The sequence below is a fragment of the Elephas maximus genome, chromosome 19, assembly GCF_024166365.1.
Source record: "Elephas maximus indicus isolate mEleMax1 chromosome 19, mEleMax1 primary haplotype, whole genome shotgun sequence".
NCBI classification, from domain to species: Eukaryota; Metazoa; Chordata; class Mammalia; order Proboscidea; family Elephantidae; genus Elephas; species Elephas maximus.
Genome location: NC_064837.1, coordinates 38929150 through 38949634, shown reverse-complemented (window position 1 = coordinate 38949634; position 20485 = coordinate 38929150). Strand labels below are relative to the sequence as shown.

At 38.7% G+C, this 20485-nt stretch overlaps 1 protein-coding gene across 5 annotated transcripts in view; it reads left to right on the top strand.

Moving 5' to 3' along the window:
* STXBP4 (syntaxin binding protein 4) overlaps positions 1–12089 on the top strand; it is a 191816-nt gene extending 179727 nt beyond the window's left edge. For all 5 annotated transcript variants that reach the window (XM_049861123.1, XM_049861126.1, XM_049861124.1 and 2 more), the window contains one exon: positions 10314–12089. In XM_049861123.1, coding sequence (XP_049717080.1) covers positions 10314–10428 — 115 coding nt within the window. In that variant the 3' untranslated portion in view covers positions 10429–12089. The remainder of the gene's footprint in view (positions 1–10313) is intronic.
* Positions 12090–20485: the final 8396 nt, after the last annotated feature.

The window sequence follows — 20485 nt, the reverse complement described above, 5'->3', positions numbered from 1 at the left end:
TTTCGTTCTGTTGTGCCTAGGGTCACTATGAGTTGGAATCGGCTCGACAGCACCTAACAACAACAGTCATTCTTTTAACCAGTGTTTGTGACAAGATTATGTGCTGCTTTATCATGGTCTGGTGACTTTTTTTTTTTTATTATTGTGCTTTAGGTGAAAGCTTATAGCACAAATTAGTTTCTCATTTAAAAATTTATGCACAAATTGTTTTGTGACATTGGTTGCAATCCCTGCAATATGCCAGCACTCTTCCCCTTTCCATCCCAGGTTCCCTGTGTCCATTCACCCAGTTTTCATGTCCCTTTCTGCCTCTTTATCTTTGCTTTGGGGCAGGTGTTTCCATTCAGTCTCATATACTTGATTGAACTAAGAAGCATATTCCTCAAGTGTGTTATTGTTTGTTTTTTATAGGCCTGTCTAAACTTTTTCTAAAAGGTGGGCTTCATTCCTGAGTTAAGTGTGTGTCCAGTGGCTGTAGCCTTGGGGGTTCCTCTCAGCTTTGTCAGACCAGTAAGCCTGTTCTTTTTTGGTGAATTTGAATTTTGTTCTACCTTTTGCTCCTGATCTCTGTTGCAATCCCAGTCAGAGCAGTTGGTGGTGGTAGTAGCCAGGCACCATCTAGTTCTTCTGGATTCACGCTGATAGAGGCTGTAATTCACATGGTCCATTAGTCCTTTGGACTAATATTTTCCAGTGTCTTTGTTTTTCTTTCATTCTCCTTTGCTCTGGATGGGATGAGACCAGTAAATGCATCCTTAGTGGCGATTCCCAGACGCTACTCACCAGTGTAGGATGTAGAACATTTTCTTTATGAACTATGTTATGCCGCTTGACCTAGATGTCCTCCAAGACTATGGTCCCTAGCCCTCAGCCCCAGTAACTCAGTCCCTCAAGGTGTTTAGATGTGTCTTTGAAGCTTCTATGGCTTTGCCTTGGTCAACTTGTGCTGACTTCCCCTATATTGTGTGTTGTCTTTCCCTTCACCAAAGTTAACACTTGCCTACTATCTAGTAATTTCCCCCTTGCCCTTCCCCTCTCTTGTAACCATCAAAGATGGTTTTTTTCTGTGTTTAAACCTCTTCTTGAGATTTTATAATAGTGTTCTCATACAATATTTGCGCTTTCATGGTTGACTTATTTCACTGAGCATAGTGCCCTCCAAATTGATCCATGTTGTGAGATGTTTCATGGATTCATTGTTGTTCTTTATCATTGTGAAGTATTCCATTGTGTATGTACCATAATTTGTTTATCCATTTGTCTTAGTCATCTCATACTGCTATAACAGAAATACCACAAGTGGATGGTTTTAACAAAGAGAAATTTATTCTCTCACTGTCTGGAAGGTTTCAAGTCCAAATTCAGGGCATCAGCTCCAGGAGAAGGCTTTCTGTCTCTGTCAGCTCTGAAGGAAGGTCTTTGTCATTAGTCTTCCCTTGGTCTGGGAGCATCTCAGCACAGGAACCTCAGGTTCCAAAGGACATGCTCTGCCCCCAGTGCTGCTTTCTTGGTGGTGTCAGGTTCCCATGTCTCTCTGCTCACTTCTTTCTTTTATATCTCAAAAGAGATTGGATTAAGGCACTACCTAATCTTGTAGACCTCATCAAAATAACTGCCACTAGTCCATCTTACTGCATCCTAGTGATAGGATTTACAACATTTAGGGAAATCACATCAGAATAAAAAATGGTAGACAGTCATACAGCGGAATCATGACCTAGCTAAGTTGACAGATATTTTTGGGGGCACAGTTCAATCCATGACATCATTCATCTGTTGATGGGCACTTAGGTTCTTGTCATCTTTTGTTACCATGAATAATGCTGCAATGGACATGGGCATGTATATGTCCATCCATGTGACGGCTCTTATTTCTCTAGGATATATTCCTAGGAGTAGGATTGCTGGTATGGTATTTTTTTTCTTTTTAAGAAGGTGCCATATTGCTTTCTGTGGTGATTGTACCCTTTTACATTTCCACCAGCAATGCATAAGAGTTCCAATCTCCCCACAACCTCTCCAACATTTGTTTGTTTTTTGTTTGTTTGTTTGTTTGTTTGTTTTTGATTAGTGCCAGTAATGTCGGGGTGAGGTGGCTTGGTGACTTTTTTATAATTTCATTGACATGGTTCACTTTTTGTTCTTTTCCTCTAATTTGTTTTCAACAGGGATTTTTTTTTTTTTTTTTAACTGTAAGTCTGCTGTAGTCGTTACTACTTACAGCTTATGGCTAGTTGTAAAATGTCCCGGTGACTGGAAATTATGGTACCTGAAACAGATTGAATCAACATTTATTTACTTATTTGTCTTTGTTTTCTGGTTCATATCGATAATACTATGTACTTAAGACTATCACCAGAAAATCATATTAGAAGTTAATCATTTTGGCTTATTATTCTGCAGGTTTCTCTTGAACATGATAAAACAATATGTGCCAGACTTGCTAAATTCACATTGGTATATAAATAGTGTCACCTACAATGGAAGATTAGCAAAAGAACCTCTTTCATCATCACAGACGGTTATAAGAATGAATTTCTACAAAATTAGTGTACTTTTTGTCTTAAATCGCTTTTCTTTTAACAAGGACTGTCCTAAATTTTTATTTTGAAAGAAAGCATTTTGCATGCTGGGTGGTAGGAAACATAAGGAGGGTAATTATAATGGGATTTAAATAATTCACTTACATTTCTTTGCCAATAAAATAAAGCATGTCTACTTAGGCTTTTTTTTTTTTTTTAAATAGGTCTTTCGATTTACTGATATTATAAAAAAAAAAACACAACCCTGTCATCTTCCCAGATCTAATTTTACTGTTTTCCACTAACAGATTTAGCAATCATTCAGAGGCAAGTAGTATAACATTTTTTGATTTTCACATGTACCTGAACTGTTCTTGATCGCTCCCCAAATCAGGTCAGATGTACTGCCTCTGCAGGAACATTTGCCAGAGGTACTGTATGTTCAGATAGAAGATTTTCATGTTTCATAGTTAGCCTCATTTATTTTCTAGACCTCTAAATTTTTCATACTCAGTAGCAACATCTCACTTTCTGAACCATGCAGTCGTTGTTAATTAAATAGAGTCAACAAGGCTGATTTTTCTCACTCTTCTAGCTCAATTGCCAAGCACACAAATCAAAGAGGAAATATTTCTAATACTAGAATGTTCTCCAAGCCAGTAAATCTGGGATTATCTCATCACACCAATTATGTCAAAGCTCTTTAGCCACAGTGCTCACCAAGACATAAAATTGAGTGGTATATACACAAATGGCCCCATTCCAGCGTCATGAGAAGATTCCAAGGTTTTCTTACAATACTCGGAAAGCCCCAATTATTAAGAAAACTAGCTGTGTCATTTATTGAATATCTACTCTCTGCCAGGTACTTTATATCCGTTACCTGAGTTTTAAATGCATTGTCCCATGGTTCTGAATGTTTTTACAGAAGACCCAGATGTGAAATGTGGACTTGAAATACAAAAAAAATACATTGTCTCTCTGTTACTTAGGTTTTGTTTTTTCTCTCTTAAGTTTTTGTACTGGTAAGCTCTTGTCAATCCACGTTTGATGTTTAGGTATGTATTTTTTATGCATGTACAGAAAAGTATACTGTGAACATAAGATTAATCAATTAATTATTTTATGATATTACCTTTCTATTTGCAGGTAAGATTAGGAGGTAATTTAAAAGTACTTAATCTGCCAGGCACTCCTTGGAAACTCTATGGGGTAGCTCTACTCTGTCCTATAGGGTCGCTATGAGTCGGAATCGACTCATTGGCACTGGGTTTGGTTTTTTTTGGTAATAAAAGTTACTGATAAGGATGACTTTCTAATATTCATTGTTCATAGTCTGTGACTTCATTTTTTTTCTTAGACAATTTGCTTGTGATTATTTTAAAATATCAGTTTAGTAGAATGTGCATATATGGACAGTTATAGTATTTTAATTATGAGAATGTTATTCTTAAAAAGTCAAATAGGAAAGCATGCACCCAAATTTATCCCTCAGGTAATTGTTCCTGTGTTTTCTTCCTTTCCACCTTCCCAAGGAGGGAACATTATAGGGGAGGGGAGATTTAAAATAATTTATATTACAGTCTTTTCTTTGGAATAACATCTTATAAAAATGCTGATAAAAACGAAAACATACATACCAAAAATTTTAAATAAGCAAAGGTGTCTCATCAAGTGTTTTCCTTTTAATTTTAGTTTTTTTGTTCAAGGCATGTCCTCATTTCACCTTGCAGTGGCATTCCAGCCCTCTTATGTTACACTCATTAGTACTTCTTTAAAACCACTTTCAACTTAGGCAAATTTCCAGTTTTATGAAGGCCTTGAAAATAAGTTAACTTGTGCAGAATCAAATGCTTTAGTAAGTTTAGCCTCCATAATGAGAAATTCCATTAAACTATTTTGAAGAGATAATAGTAATTGGATTACTGTCAAGAGAATAAAGAATCTTTGTACCGCTTAAACACACTCTGAAGTTTTGAAACTATAAAGATGTCTAGGCCTTGCCACCCCACGTTGATTATTTAACAACTTGAACTGTTTTACCCCATCATAAAACAATCAGTAGTCTTCTTCCATAGAAAGATGCATTTTTTAAATTTAAACAGAAGAGTTGAACATATTTGAATTAAAGAAAATTTAGGGTATAGGATTAAAAACAAACCAGATTTGGTAATGATGGTAGAACTGACTGACCGTTTGTACTAAGTCCAGCATTTTCAGATATCGTCATCAATAGCCAATAAAGTGGGTGATATTATCCAATTGTGTACTCAGGGACACTAGCCTCTTGAAGAGTGTTGGGGGAAGGGAGCACATGAAGAGCATATTGCATACTCTTGGAGAGTCACAAAGCACATTAGTATATTAAAGGCTTTGAGAAGTCCTGCACTAAAGAAACCAATTTAACTCTGTTTAATCTAGCGTATCTCAAACACATTTTACCATATTTTCCACATAACATTTATTAAAAATGTATGAACCATGCTTTTGAAAATGCTCTTCTGTAATGTAGGAGATACTTTCAGATCCAAATCTTATTTGATCTTCATTTCATCCCCAGATGAACTTGATCTGTTTGTGTGATGCTACTTCTGCAGGTGTTTGGGTATGACAGAAGCCAAGGAAACTGATCTGGCACAAATGAGGGGTGTGAGGTGAGCCAGAACTAGAAACAAATCTTCATCCTAATTCCAGGAGCTGCCTGTCTAACATTCAGATGTTGTACAGATGGTGATAGATTTAGGAGATTCATCCAGCTGAAGGCTGGGAGTAGGATACTGGATCTGAGAAACACCAGATATGAGGGCCTCAGCCAAAGGGCTGGAACAGACTCTGTGGAATGAAGATGACCTGGAATGGATACTAGGCAAAGCAACCAGTCAAAACCAAGGCAGGGGGAACCTATGCAGAAGCCCACTCCTACAGACTGAACTGACCAAGAGGCTGGAAGTACAACCTACAGCTAATCCATGGGCAAATCATATCATGTCTGATTGTCAGGAGGAGGATCCAGAACCCTGAGCTTGGAACATGACTTAATTTGAAAATCCAGGGAATATGCATTTATTCTACCTGTGTTTGTTTAGGACTGGTCCTAAAGGTGAATATTGTCAGTAAATTCAGCTAAAAGAAACTAGAGAAGACAGAGAAATAGAGGACATTACAGAGAGCCAACAGAAGCCCTGCGTAGGTATTGTTACTGTCCCATTTGACAGAAAAAGAGCTGAGACTCAGAGGAATTTATCTGTCTCTCCGTCCACCCTTCCATCCATCCATCTATTCATTCATTTGAACAAACAAAAATCATTCTGCCTCATTCCAGAAAAAGTTTTCAGAAAGATGAAGTGATTTCCCATGGTCACAACAGCAATGTTGGATAATAGAGGACCAAACTCTTTCTGATATACTCTGACTACTTTCTGTCTACCACGAGTAATAGATTTTTCAGTGAAAGGACGCTTGTTGGTACATTTTACAACCCTCCTCCCCCCCCCCTTTTTTTTTCCAAACAGAATCTTACAGAGAGCACTAGTACATAAAAGCTCAACTGTCCTTACTGAGGCAGGCGTGGGAAGCCAGGCACATCTCTGTTCAGTCTTCCTTTGGCTCCCAGCAGAGTCAGCTCTCTGCAGTGTTGTTACCAAAACCAAACCAAACCCATTGCCATTAAGTTGATTCCAACTCGTAGCAACCCTATAGGACGGAGTAGAACTGCCCCATAGAGTTTCCAAGGAGCACCCGGTAGATTCAAACTGCTGACCTTTTGGTTAGCAGCTGTAGCTCTTAACCACTACGCCACTAGGGTTTCCGCAGCGTTGTTAGAAAGGCGTTATTTTAGAATACTCTTTAGTAATATCTGAAGACTTTATTACACAACAGGTTGGATCACAGGCTCTTTGCATGTACTACCAGTCACTTCTGCTGCCTAAAAAATGTAACTATGATTTATTGAGGGCTGATATGTGCCAAAGTGTGTTTAAGGCTGAAGGCGGGACATCGTGGGCAGTTCTCTCTAGACTGCAGCATCAGGAATGGTGCTGTCTCTTCTCTCTTTAGTTCCTCCACCTGCAAATAAGTTTTCCAATATGTACAACACAGCATAAAAGAAACTCATTTAAGAAAGAGTGAAGCATTTCAGAGTTTCAACTAAAACTTCCTTTGGCCCCCCCACTGCCTGTAAGAAAAGGCCCAGACTCCCTGTCTTATACATTCAAAAGCCAGATACACAGGGTTCCCAGACTGCCTTTATGGACTTATCTTCTACCATTTCCAGCTTCCCCACCCCCCAGGCCCCTAAATCTCCACATGAGCCTTACCCTGCAACTCCAAGAAATATTCGTGGTCCCTAAACTTCATGCTTGTTTGTGCCTTTGCACGTAGCACTGCTCCCTCAAACCAGAGTGCCCTGACCTCTGTCTGAAGAACCCTTGCTCTTTCAGGGCCCAACATTTCCACAGTGAAACCAATTCCCCAGGCAGACCTGGCCATTCTTCTCCTCAGGGCACTCAGAATACTTCATAGTTAATGGAACACTTCATAGATCCATTAATAATAGTACTGGTCGCTCTGTTTTTTAGATATCTGCTTACATGATTCCCTCCCATGATGTATGGAATTTCTCAAAGACAAGAGCGGGATTTTTTTTTTTTTTTTTTATTGTGCTTTAGGTGACAGTTTACAGCTCAAATGAATTCCTCATTCAAATATTTATACACATATTATTATTATGGGACATTGGTTACAATGTATCTAAAACTCCCCAATAGTCACAATCCCAAGAGTGGGATCCTATTCTTCTTTGTATTACTAGTGCCTGCATAGGTCCTGGCATTTTCTATGAATGAGTTATAGATAAATGGCCCTCTTCTAGAATTCATCCTTATTCAACTAGAGAGAAATTCCTTATCTACCAATTTCCTTAATTCTGGGTTCTCTCTTTTGATCCCACCCTTGTTTCTGCTTTCAGCTTCATCTGGAACCCTCTCTCAGCCATCAAGGACCCTAAAGCTGTAAGATGCTTAGAATCACTCCAGGCAGCCTCCACACTGGTGATTCTTTTCCAAGACCCATCAACCCCTTCCCAGCTCCTTCCCTCTACCAGCCCCATTTTCCCCACCTCTAACTTGATCCTAGCCTTTTATTTTGGCTCTTACTTTATGACTCTAGGTGCCTTCTTACTCTCATCTTCTTTCCCTGGCTCCACCCTGATTTTCTTTTATCCCTACTTTTACATATAACATATATAATCTGATTTCTGGCTATGGTCAAAACATAACAAACATACTGGAAAAATGAGGAAGACAGACAAAAAGCAAATAAACATAGGATATATCAGATGCATGGAAATCAGGTCCTGTGCAGCATTCTACCTAACAAGCTAGCAAGATCGCGAAGATCATGGCCTGTCTAGCTGTCGCAATGAAAATATCTCTTCTGTAACGGTTTTCTCTTATGATTCACCATTTTAGAAACATTTCACCCCACCACCACCACACAAAACTATGTTCTCCTCTGAAATTCAAAAAGCCTCAGGTTGAGAATTATTTACTTCACTGTCCCATAATTTTTTTATTGTGCTTTAGATGTAAGTTTACATAGCAAATTAGCTTCTCATTAAACAATTAATATACTCATTGTTTTGTGACATTGGTTGCCAACCCCATAACATGACAACACTCTCTCCTTCTTGACCTTGACTTCCTCATTGCCACCTTTCGTGTCCTCTTCTGCCTTCTAGTCCTTGCCCCTGGGCTGGTGTGCCCATTTAGTCTTGTTTTACTTTATGAGCCTGTCTAAATCTCTGGCTGAAGGGTGAATCTCAGGAGTGACCTCATTACTGAGCTAAAAGGGTGTCTGGGGGCCGTACTCTTGGGGTTTCTCCAGTCTCTGGCAGACCAGTAAGTCTGGCCTTTTCTTTGTGATTCAGAATTTTGTTCTATATTTTTCTCCATCTCTGTCTGGGACCCTCTATTGTGATCCCCATCAGAGCAGCCAGTGGTGGTAGCTGAGCACCATCTAGTTGTGCTGGACTTAGTCTGGTGGAGGTTGTGATAGTTGTGGTCCATTAGTCCTTTGGACTAATCTTTTCCCTTGTGCCTTTGGTTTTCTTCATTCTCCCTTGCTCCTGACACGGTGGGATCAGTGAAGTATTTAGATTGCTGCTCACAGCTTTTAAGACCCCAGACAGTACTTACCAAAATATTGTGTAGAACATTTTCTTTATAAACTGTGTTATGCTAGTTGAGCTAGATGTCCCCCGAGACCATGGTTCCCAGACCTCAGCCCAGTAATTCAGCCTCACAGGGTTGTCCCATAATTTGATGCTTGTTTTTAAATGCAGAGGCAATATAGAGCTTTAGATATGGAGTCATGAGGAGTGGGTTCTTGTACTGCTTAATCACTAAGCAGTTGTAATTTAATTTTGAGCCTTTGAATTTAAATATGAGCCTCAGATCCTTCATATGTAAAACAAGAGTAATCCTTGCCCTGTATCTCTCCTAGAGTCTTTATGAATTTTTCATATGCCTTCAAATACAAGATTGCTATTGAATAGTGATTTGGTTAACATCAGTATTGTTTTTTTTTTTTTCATATGTACATCAAATCTGATGCCTAACAATTTTGATTTTGATAAATTTTGATTTGTATCACCGAATGTACCAGTTGCCGTCAGTAATGGTAGCCCTGCTTTTCAATTTCAACCCAGAAAAATATTTTGTAAGAAACCCTAACATAGTAACTAGGATAGCATATTATCCTGAAAAATATAAACTATTCTTTCAAAATCTTTGGCATACTATTAAATTTCTGAGTAAAATCTCCTATAATCTAGAACTAGTATAGTATAGTGTATACAGTGTAGTATTAGTATAGTGTAAAAGCCAAAAACCAAACCTGTATAAAAAAAAAAAAAATTTTTTTTTAAAATAGTATAGTGTAAAAGCCAAAAACCAAACCAATAAGTACAGTGTAGTGTAAAAGCCAAAAACCAAACAAGTCAATTCTGACTCATAGCAACCCTAAAGAACAGAGTAGAACTGCCCCATAGGGTCTCCAAAGAGTAGCTGGTGGATTTGAACTGCTGCCCTTTTGGTTAGTACAGTACAGTATGGTATAGCATAATATGAAATAAGACTATGAGCTCAGATTGGAGGGATCTTGAGGGAGATTTAGAAGAATTAGTATGAGTTAACTAAATAAATGAGCTGGGAGGGAAGAAGATTGTAGCAGAAGAGAAAGTATTGTTCAGGCAGGTAAAAAACCAAGGTATTTCCTGCAATACAGTATATGTTTGGTCCAGAAGGCATTGGTTGGCAATGAATTTTTAGCAGGCGAGTGACAGTGTGATAGGTCATTTAGAAATATCTCTTGGCTGGAGTGGCGAATGAATTAGAAAAGAGCTAGAACAGAGGCAGAGAGACAAGCCATTTCTATAACCCAGGCTGTAGCAATGGGAAAGGAGAGGAGGGAATAGACTCCAGGGATGTTACAGCCAAACAATGACACGACTTGCTGCTGACTGACTGCCTGTCAGGTAAGGGAAGGAGAGGAGTCAAAGATAAAGTATTCTCTTGCATTCCTTTTTGCCAAAGAAGAAAGAAGGAAATGGTTTTCACTGAACCTTAAAACATGACTAAGGACTTTTAAAACTCTGTTGGATCCAGTTCCACCTGGTCTGTCATTACAAGGAACTGCAGTAGGATAGAAGCAATGGTACTAGGATTAGAACTTACATGGATGGGTAGATGGACAGTATTGTGGATTCTAATTTCATTTCTTGTTTTTCTCAAGTCATGTAACACAGACCACATCCTGGATCCATCCTGTGACAAGTGCAATGAACATGTCTTGCTTAGAGGAGAATGAAGATGATTGCCCCAGAGAGCTTCCTGCCCAGAAGAACTGATGATTTTCTATAGGAAACTGAGCTACATGGTCTTCTGGAATCTCCAACTACATGGATGACCTGAACAAATACATGTGACACCTAACTCTGAGATGCCACAATCTAAAATAGGAATAAAGCACACACTACTTGTTGAAGTTATGAAATAGAGAGTCTGGATTTAGGCTATTTTTGTAAAACTCTTTGATGTAACTGTGTGCATTTACAGGATCAATTGCCACTAGAGTAGTTCTTTAAGAATAATCTAGTCATATTTTTTTGAAATCATGTATAATTAGATTTTATATTATGTGTAATTCTGTCATATATATTTAGACCATTATAATTTTATACATAGTTTCTTTATAGGGTATCAGATATGGTGGTTTTATAATTATCATAATGAAAAATTATGTGAACATAGTGAAACACTTCATTTTACTTGACCATTCATTAGCCTTTTAGATTTGTATCTTAGGGAAGTTATTTTAGCAAGCTTTTTGGGTTTTTTTAAGGATCACATCTAGACAACTGTCCCACGGGCCACTGAATACAGCTTACATCTTTATGGGGCTTTCCAGTTTACCAAATGCTCTTCAGACCTTGTTTTATTTAAACCATACAACACTCCTATGAGACAGATCCAGTGGGTATTTTTATTCTTGTTTTTCAGTTAGGGAAATAGCAATTCAGAGAGATGAAGCACCCTGTCCAGGGCTGGGACTCACACCTAGACCTTCTGATTCTAAGTCCAGTCCCCTTTCCCCCCCCCATCCTGCTGTCTCTACAGAGGGAGGTCAAGCCTGACATGCAGGGCACTGTGGTTCTGTTGATACAGCTGGCCCCACAGCTGTGCACCCCAGTGACCACAGAGATTGAGAAGGCACCTCTTCCATCAAACATGTCCCCTTTATAACCCTACTAGTTTCTCCTATAAACCCTTCCCCCTTTTTTGTTCCATCCTCTCCAACCCCCAAACACTCACCAGGTAGGAATATGGCTTTGTGATGTTATTTCAACAGGCTTCTTTCAGCAGTTCACCTCTTTCTAAAGTAAAGAGACTGGCTCACATCAGTGATTTGCCTTGCTTAGATTGCCATTGCCAGATGGTGTGTTTGAGGGGAGTTGCAGAAAAGAGGGGTGCTGGATACTCTTCTCCTATCAATAGGGACATGCCTACACTCCTCTGCTGTGAGTTCAAGGCTGATTGTGTTATTGCTGATCGTACTTTATTTTAGAGGACGACAACTAGACTATTTCTAGAAGGAATGAACAATTGGTTGGGAATTCTAAAGATTTTCTTTAGTTTAATGATTTAAACTTGAGGATGAGAAATGGAACATGGGGTGGGGAGGAAGTCATTTTAAATGTCCTGAGCCTTGGGTACCAACTGAATTTAAAATTTAAAAAAAAGGACTTATTTTATCCAATATTATTATTATATTGTTAGGTAATATACTTAGGGTAAATATGAGTAAGAATCATTAATCAGAATACCCTGTACCCAAACCATGTCAGATAACACAGAGAAGTTTCTATTTGTCAACATGGCTCCTTCCTTTCCCTCCTTCCCTCTCTTTAAAATACAGAGACTCTAGACGGAACCTTGAGGCTCACCTAATTTGATGATTTTCACACATTTTTTTGTTGGAAAAAACTCGTTCTCCAAGTGAATTCTTATGCAGAATATATATATATATATATATATATGGATTTTTTTTTTTTTTTTTTTTAATATTGTTACTCCTTGGAATAAGATGGAGGCCTGGAGCTCAAATAAAGCAGCCCCCAGCTGAGCTCCTTAGAACATAGTGTGTGAACCATCAGTTGGAACTGTATTATAGATGAGTAAATCGAGACCCTAAGAGAGAAAACAGCTGCAGGTTCACACACTGAGTTAGTGGCTAGGTCAAGATTAGGCCCACATCCTAACTTTCTCAGTCACTGAATTTCATATGACATAATACAGATGTCTGTGGTAAATATATGTATACATTGTTCTCACCCATACATATGTATGTACATCCCTAAATATATGTAGGATTTATAATTTATACCTTGAGTAATAATACGAAGTCAAATCCAGACTGATGGATAGTCATTAACCCTGAGAAAAGTTTCAGAATGGCTACAGAAGGCTTCCGTTTGGCCCGACAGTGATTTGAATATTAGGAGGCTTGAGAAAAGCCCTGAGGGAGCTGTTTCCTTGTGTTCCCCCACAGGTGAGTGGGGTTCTCATACACCTGAAGTTTACTTTTATAAGTTAGTATCTAGAATTGTGAAAGTACCACCTTTTTGTTGTTGCAAAATTAGTGGTATGAAATTTCCCTCCCCCTATTAAGAGTGTTTTTCTCCTTTGTTTCTCGTGAAGAAAACATAGAGGAGATGCTAGAATCACTTGAGATCAAGGCCCTTGGGCACGCCTCTCACTGAAAAAGATGCCTCATCTTTTAACTTTGCTATTTTGCACCACTTTTCTCCCTAAATAGCTAATGGAAAAAGGCCTATGAAAAATTGTGATGACATCATTCTGTGCCATACCTTCTGATGGGTGGTTTGCATGTACTATCTCATCATCTTCTTAGAGCAAACCCATGAGGTAGGAACTGTAACTATCCTTATCTTATAAAGAAGAAACTGGGGCTTCGAGAGAGGTGATAATCTTTGTCTAAGGGTCACCCACCACCTAAGTATAACACCTGTGGTTCAAAGGCACGTTTCTATGACTCCAAAGCTCATGCTCTAAGACACTATGCAGTGCTGCTTTGATTTGTTGTGTGTGGCTCTGGGACAGAGCTGGGATCTGTGGGTGCATTTGTAAAGAGGCTTGATCCACTTCAGCACGGTGAGGAACTTTCTGGTAGTTAGAGCTTATCAGAAAAGAATGCCCCAAGAAAAAGCAGAAGTACTGTCCCAGGCAGTGTTCAGCCAATCTGAACACCTTACTGTGGGAATGTTGCTGAGGAGACGGAAGGTCTGAAATGGCTGAACCATTTGCAAGATCTCTGAGACTCTCTCCTCTTTATGATTCTGTGACTTCTAAACCAGCAGGTAAACGCCCTAAGAGATGCTCAAAAAAAACATAATGTGGACTCATTAAGAATCCTTTTCCATTGCAAATAGAACTCCCAGATTATTTTTTGGTGAGTTGACTTCAGTATAGCCAGTCTTTCTTCAACATAAATCAACCTTGTCAACATGGTCATCTTAAACTCTTCCCCATTAACCCACTGACTCAATTTTAGGGTTAGAAAATCTGAGAGTTCTTATGTATCTCCATCTCACTTTGCTGAAGTGTGACTAGGGCTAGCCACCTTACTCATTAATTCACTCAGAAAATACTGAGTACCCCCAGTGTGCCAGGCACTGTGTCAGGCACTAGTTGGCCAAGTAGGGCAATAGCTAACCATTATTTCCTGTTCTGCTTAGTGTTGTTTAAAATAAAAAAATTAAAAAGTTTTTCAGATGTTCAGTGTGGCCTGCCTTAAATGGCTTTTCCTTTTTTAAAAAAAATAATTTTTCATTGAAAAAATTAAACAGTATGGAGTTGAATAAAGTAAAAAACAGCACACCTGATTTTCCAGAGGTATCCATCATTAATACTTCTTGAGTATTTTTACTCAAAGGAGATCATACTTACTTTTGACGTCTCATGTCACTAAGTAGATTGCTATTTTTCAATTTTCTGTATATATCTTTACCCAATTAACCCATCATTTGTATAACCAGCAATCTATTGATGAATATTTAAGCTGTTTTCAGTTTTCTTCTGCTACTAACAATGTCCTAGTGAACTTTTATATTCATTAAATCTTTTTCCTCAGATATCTGTCCACTCTTAAGCAAACATGATTGTAGTGTAACTAAATTAATGAAAGTAAATCACTAGGTTGAAGATATCCCCGTTGCCCTCGAGTTGATTTTGAATCATAGGCACTCTGTAAGACACAGTAGAATACCCCGTAGAGTTTCCAAGGAGTGCCTGGTGGATTCAAACTCCTGACCTTTTGGTTAGCAGCCATAGCACTTAACCACTACACCACCAGGGTTTCCAGGTTAAAGATATACTCATTTTAATTTTGGTAGACATTGAAAAATTCTCCTCCATAAAAATGGGACCAATTTGCACTACCACCCATAGTATATGAAAGCTTCTTTTCTCTATATTATAGGACTTTTTTAGTCCAAATATTGCCAATAACTTTTCTGATTAATTTTTTTTGTCCTTGGAAAAATGACCTTCTATCATTGTCTGAGAACCTAAATTTTTTTATTATCATGTTTCATATTTCCTTTAGCAGCAGAGCTGACTCACTGTTTATAGGGTGACTAATTACATTCATCTTTTCAGTTGAAAATGTTAAATTTTCCTAATTTATATATAATGGGGGTAAAAACCAACCTTTATATGAGCTAACTTAGGTGAGAGCCCTTGGTAAAGTGCAAAGCACAATACAAACACCTACACGTTCTTTGGGCATTGGTTTCCCTGTCTATATAATGAAGATAATAATCTCCTGCCTCTTCTCAAACAAGGTCAACTCAGCAAACATTTCCTGAGGATCTACTAAATGCCAGACAAGGTGCAAGGTTTTAGAGTTACCGAGATGAATAGTTCAAATACCTAATCGAGGAACTCATAGTCTGGAGTCAATTTGCAAAACCCATTTTCTTTTCTTTTTTTCCCAAAACCTTTTATTTTTCTTTTGAGTAGTAAAAAGTTTATTAAGAACCCCCCAGGAGAGCCCCTTTATCACTCTTTAAATTTGCAAAAGTCCAAAATAGTGTTAACAACATCCCTTGACTAGAAAATGAAAAAAAAATATTTTAAAAAAGAACATACCATATGAAGGGCTCCTCCAATAATAAATGCAAAAGCAGCTGTCAAAATACAGAGTCAAATGATACTTTCATAAAGTGTTTGCAAAGTTAGAAAATATTATCCTTTTTCTGGGGGGAATGAGAGATTTTTATTTTCTGTGCCAAATGAAATGCAATTTTTTTCAAGGGTCAACAAACTTGACATTTTTACAATATATAGAAGAACTGAACTAACATTAAAACAACTTACTATATTGCATATAACTTTCAAGAAGATAAAAAACTCAAATAGTATCTGCATGTGGAGCTTAACTTTAGAAATGAAATACCGAAGATGTTTTAACTACAACTATCCACATGTAATATCATTGTGCCTGCATGATGGTTTTGTAAATATTAAATGCAGTTTTGTATTTGCATTCTTCATGTGACTTTTTACATTTAAACTAATACTATTTTTACAGTTTTTTTAAAGTTCAATTTTTATTCTCTTGGTGGGTGGTGTTGGTCTGAAGAAAGGGGCATCAGATCAGTAGCTCCCTCCCCCACCCCCATTCCACCATCACCAAATTATTCTCTATCACATCACCCTGTTTATCTCATTAATATTGTTTATCAAGGGGTGTGATACCGGAAAGTATATTTATTCTTGACTTTTAGGTTTCCACAATCTACCTCCTTAGAAGACTGAAAAGGACTCATGATTTAGATGAAGGATTTGAGAGCATATATAATGCTGTTGTTGAGCCTGTTCTGACTCAAAGCAACCCTGTGTACAACAGAATAAAACACTCCCTGGTCCCACACCATCCTCACAATCATTGTTTTGCTTGAGCTTATTGTTGCAGCCACTACGTCAGTCCATCTCGTTGAGGGTCTTCCTCTTTCTTGCTGACCCTCTGCTTTATCAAGCATGATGGCCTTCTCTAGGGACTGATCCCTCCTGGTGACATATCTGTCTTAGTTATTTCATGCTGCTATAACAGAAATAATACAAGTGGATGGCTTAAACAAAAGAAATTGATTCTCTCAGAGTCTAGGAGGCTAGAAGTCCAAAGTCATGGTGCCAGCTCCAGGGGAAGGCTTTCTCTGTTTGTTGGGTCTGGAGGAAGGTCCTTGTCATCAATCTTCCCCTGGTCTAGGAGCTTCTCTGCACAGGAACCCCAGATACAGAGGATGTCCTTGCCACATGTAAAACATATTCGCTTCATCATATCGCAGCAAAGGTTTTAAATCAGCTCCAAGACCAAAAATCCAAAAACTCCTCTTCATCTGTGAAATCTAGAGTACAAGTCATCTGCTTTCAAAGTACAATGGTGGAATGTCATGGATTGAGTTGTGTCCCCCAAAAATGTGTCAACTTTGCTAGTCCATGATTTCTAGTATTGTGTGATTGTCCACCATTTTGTAATCTGATGTGATTTTCCTATGTGTTATAAATTCTAACTCTATGATGTTAATGAGGTGGAATTAGCAGCAGTTATGTTAATGAGGCAAGACTCAATCTACAAGATTAGGTTATGTTTTAAATCAGCCTCTTGAGAAAAAGAGAGAAGCAAGCAGAGAGACATGGGGACCTCATACCACCAAGAAATGAGCCAAGAGAATAGCACATCGTTTAGACCCGGGGTCCCTGCACTGAGAAGCTCCTAGTCCAGGGGAAGATTGATGACAAGGACCTTCCCCCAGAGCCAACAGAGAAACCCATCCCCTGGAGCTGGCGCCTGAATTTGGACTTCTAGCCTCCTAAACTGTGAGAGGATAAATTTCTCTTTATTAAAGCCATTCACTTGTATTTCTGTTATAGCAGCACTAGATAACCAAGACAATGTCCAAAGTATATATATATATATATATATAAAGGGAAGAGCAATACTTTCCTACTCTGTGTCTAGAAAAATAATTCCCCTGACTGTGAGGAGGGAAGTTGTTGTTGTTAGGTGCTGTCAAGTCAGTTCCAACTCATAGGGACCCTATGTACAACAGAATGGATCACTGCCCTGATTCATTCTGTTGTATATAGGAGGGGGGAAGACAGAGTAAAAATGTTGGTGGGGCTCAGAGAAAAGGGCTCAGTCCCACCTCCTGGACTAAGTTCCAGAAAGCAGAAAAACCACAAATACATTTATTGGTTTTGAGAGTAGAGGAAACCCATTATTCACTGTCCCCTAGGATAGAAAAGATTACATGGTGTATACAGGCAGATGGAGCCTTGGACAACTTCAGTGAGTTTCCTCCGGCCACAGTGGAGAATCATACTGATTTCCATGAACCCAAAAGGAGCACAGAAGTAGCATGTAGACCTGCTGGACCTGACTGAGGATCATTTCCATGCTAATCCACATGACCTCTCAGTGGAACCCAGTTTAGACAATGACATCAGACCATCCAGTCCCAGAATGCCATGGCACTACATAGGCCCCCAGAGCTTACTGAAGAAAGGAGGAAACTTCCAAGTTGATTGAGATTAGAGTAGATCAAATTTTGAAGAAATGCAAGAGAATGATTTGGGTATAGATAAAAAAAAGATGAGTAGATAAAACCTTGAAGCAAAATAACAAGGTTAGTACATTTCAAAGCAGGAGCATTCAAAGTTATGTTCTTATAGGTTAATCAGTCACGATACTGAAGAATTGATTTGGCACAAGGGAGCTGTGTATTGCCACAGTACTCTGAAAGTGCAGAAATTATCCCATCTATAAATAAGCCCGCTGGAATTACTTGACTGTTCTTTTTCACAATGGAGAAACTCATCTTTTGTCAGCAAACTATAGGAAGTTAAAACAGGAAGACAAAACAAGTTGGGTGGATAATAAAGTTACCTTAGAATTTAGATAATTCAGATCAGTATTTCTCTGGAATAGAATATGAAAAGATGTTTGTGGGCATAACACAAAACTTACCATAAACATGGAGTGGGAGGAGGCTGGAGACACAGTCCTCTTCTCTTTCTTTGGACCCTGGTAGCACCTCAACACTTTCTACAAGTGGAAGGAGCCTGAGCATGAGTTCTAGAGACTTACCTAAGTCTCTCCCCGTCCCTGTAAAAGGAGGGGTTGGCTTAGATGAGTTCTACAGTCCTTCAGAGTGGGTACCTGGGACCCAGCTCAGATCCTTGCCATAGATACAGGATTACCAAACATCTTGGCTTTCCTAGGCCTGAGGGTGTTCCTGGGATCAGGAAACTTCAGTCCCTGGGAAATAGGAATAAATTGATCATCCTAACTTGACTTGGGAAAGTCACATAACTTATCTGAGCCTCAGTTTTCTCATATATAAAATAGAAAGAATACTTGCCCTGACTACTCCAGATTAGCATGAAATTCAAACTTTAAATTATAAATTCTATATAAATGTGAGTTGGTGGCATTATTACTAACATTAAAACAAAACTGGACTTAAAAGACAGTCTTAAAATTTATAAAAAGGACAAGTGTTATCAAAGGAAATCGTGCAGTTGGAATGTGTGTGTGTGTGCGTGTACATCTAATTGCAAGCTTTGATGAGGTTGTCAGTTTCAATTTTGGGACTGTAAGAATATATTTTAAGAAGCCCTGGTTGCGCTGTGATTAAGCACTCAGCAGCTAACCAAAATGTCGGCTGTTTGAACCCACCAGCCCCTCTGCAAGAAAAATAGGTGGCAGTCTGCTTCTATAAAGATTACAGCCTTGGAAACCCTATGGGGTGGTTCGACTCTGTCCTACAAAGTTGCTATTCATCAGAATCTGCTCGACGGCAACAGGTACAGGTAAGAATATACGCACCTAGAAATATAGCTTTTGTTTTTGTCAACTGTCCACTAGGAATTTTTAGTTACCTGGATCCTAGGACATGGTAGGGAAGTACTTCTCAACCTTGGCTGCACACTGAAATCACCTGGGGGTCTTTAAAATGTAGATGCCTGGCTCCTAGTCCCAGAGATTCAGATTTAATGGGTCTGGGGTTTGACTAGGCTTTGTAAGTTTTAAAATCTCCCAGGTGATTCTAATGTGTAGCCAAGGGACTCAATATATCAGGCTTAAGAGTTACCTTAGAAATTGTGCCTCTTGGAAGTTTGCTCTCACTACTAACCCAGATCAGTCAATGGTATCTAAAATCTGGTGAGCTCACTCCACAGAATTGCTTAGGTATGCCTCTAAGAGAGTTGACTTCTGATCTCAATAGGACAATAACTCACATCTACAAAGAACAACCAAGAGTGATGAGAGTCACCCAGGGTAGTTAATACTATGGTTATTACTGTTCTTATTATTGCAGGGGACAGTTGGAGGTGGGAGAAAAGGAGTCACAATTTTCATGTACATGGTACCATGTATCTTATTCAAATGAACTCTAAAACCTCGTGATAAGAAGTGGTCAAAAGTGACCAATATCAGGCTTAGTGTCCAGTGGAGAGGGATTCCCTAGTCAGCAAAGGAAATTCACATGAGGAGGCCATTCACAGGTTATTCCCTGTTGATAGCTGTATAATCTTGATTGAATATTGCAAGAAATGAGATTTTTTCTTTTAATTTATAATTTTTTAGTGGTTATGAATAGAGCTGCTATAAACATCTGTGTGCTTGTTTTTGTGTGCCCTAAGTTTACATTCTCTAGGATAAATACACAGAAGTAGGATTGTTCTATCATATGGTGTGTTAGTTTTCTATTGTTGCCATAACAAATTACCACCAACGTAGAAGCTTAAACAATACAAATTTGTTATTTCATAGTTCTGTAGGTCAGAAGTCCAGCACAGGTCTTACCAGGCCAAAACCAAGGTGTCAGCAAGGCTGGTTTTCTTTCTGGACGCTCTGGGAGATAATTCATTTCCTTCCTTATTCAGGTTTTTAGCAAAATTCAGTTCCTTGCAGTTGTAGAACTGTGGCCCCCTTCTACCACCTTCAAAGCCAGCAATGGCCGGTCAAGTTTTTATCATGTTGCCTCTCTCTGTGACCCTTCTTGTATCCTCTTTGACCCTTCTTCCATTGTCACAACTCTCTCTGATCCAGCCAGGAAAGGTTCTCTTAAGGATTCATGTGATTATATTGGGCCCATCCAGATAATCCAGGGTTATCTCACCATCTCAAAGTACCCTTAACACCACCTACAAAGTCCCTTTTGCCTTATAAGGTAACATATTTACAGGTTCTGAGGATTAGGGCATGGATATCTTTGGCGGGGAGGCATTATTCTATCTACTTATCTTCTTAAGAAGCTTCCATGCTGTTTTCTAGAGTGAATATACCATTTTCATCCCCATCAGTAGTGTATGAGA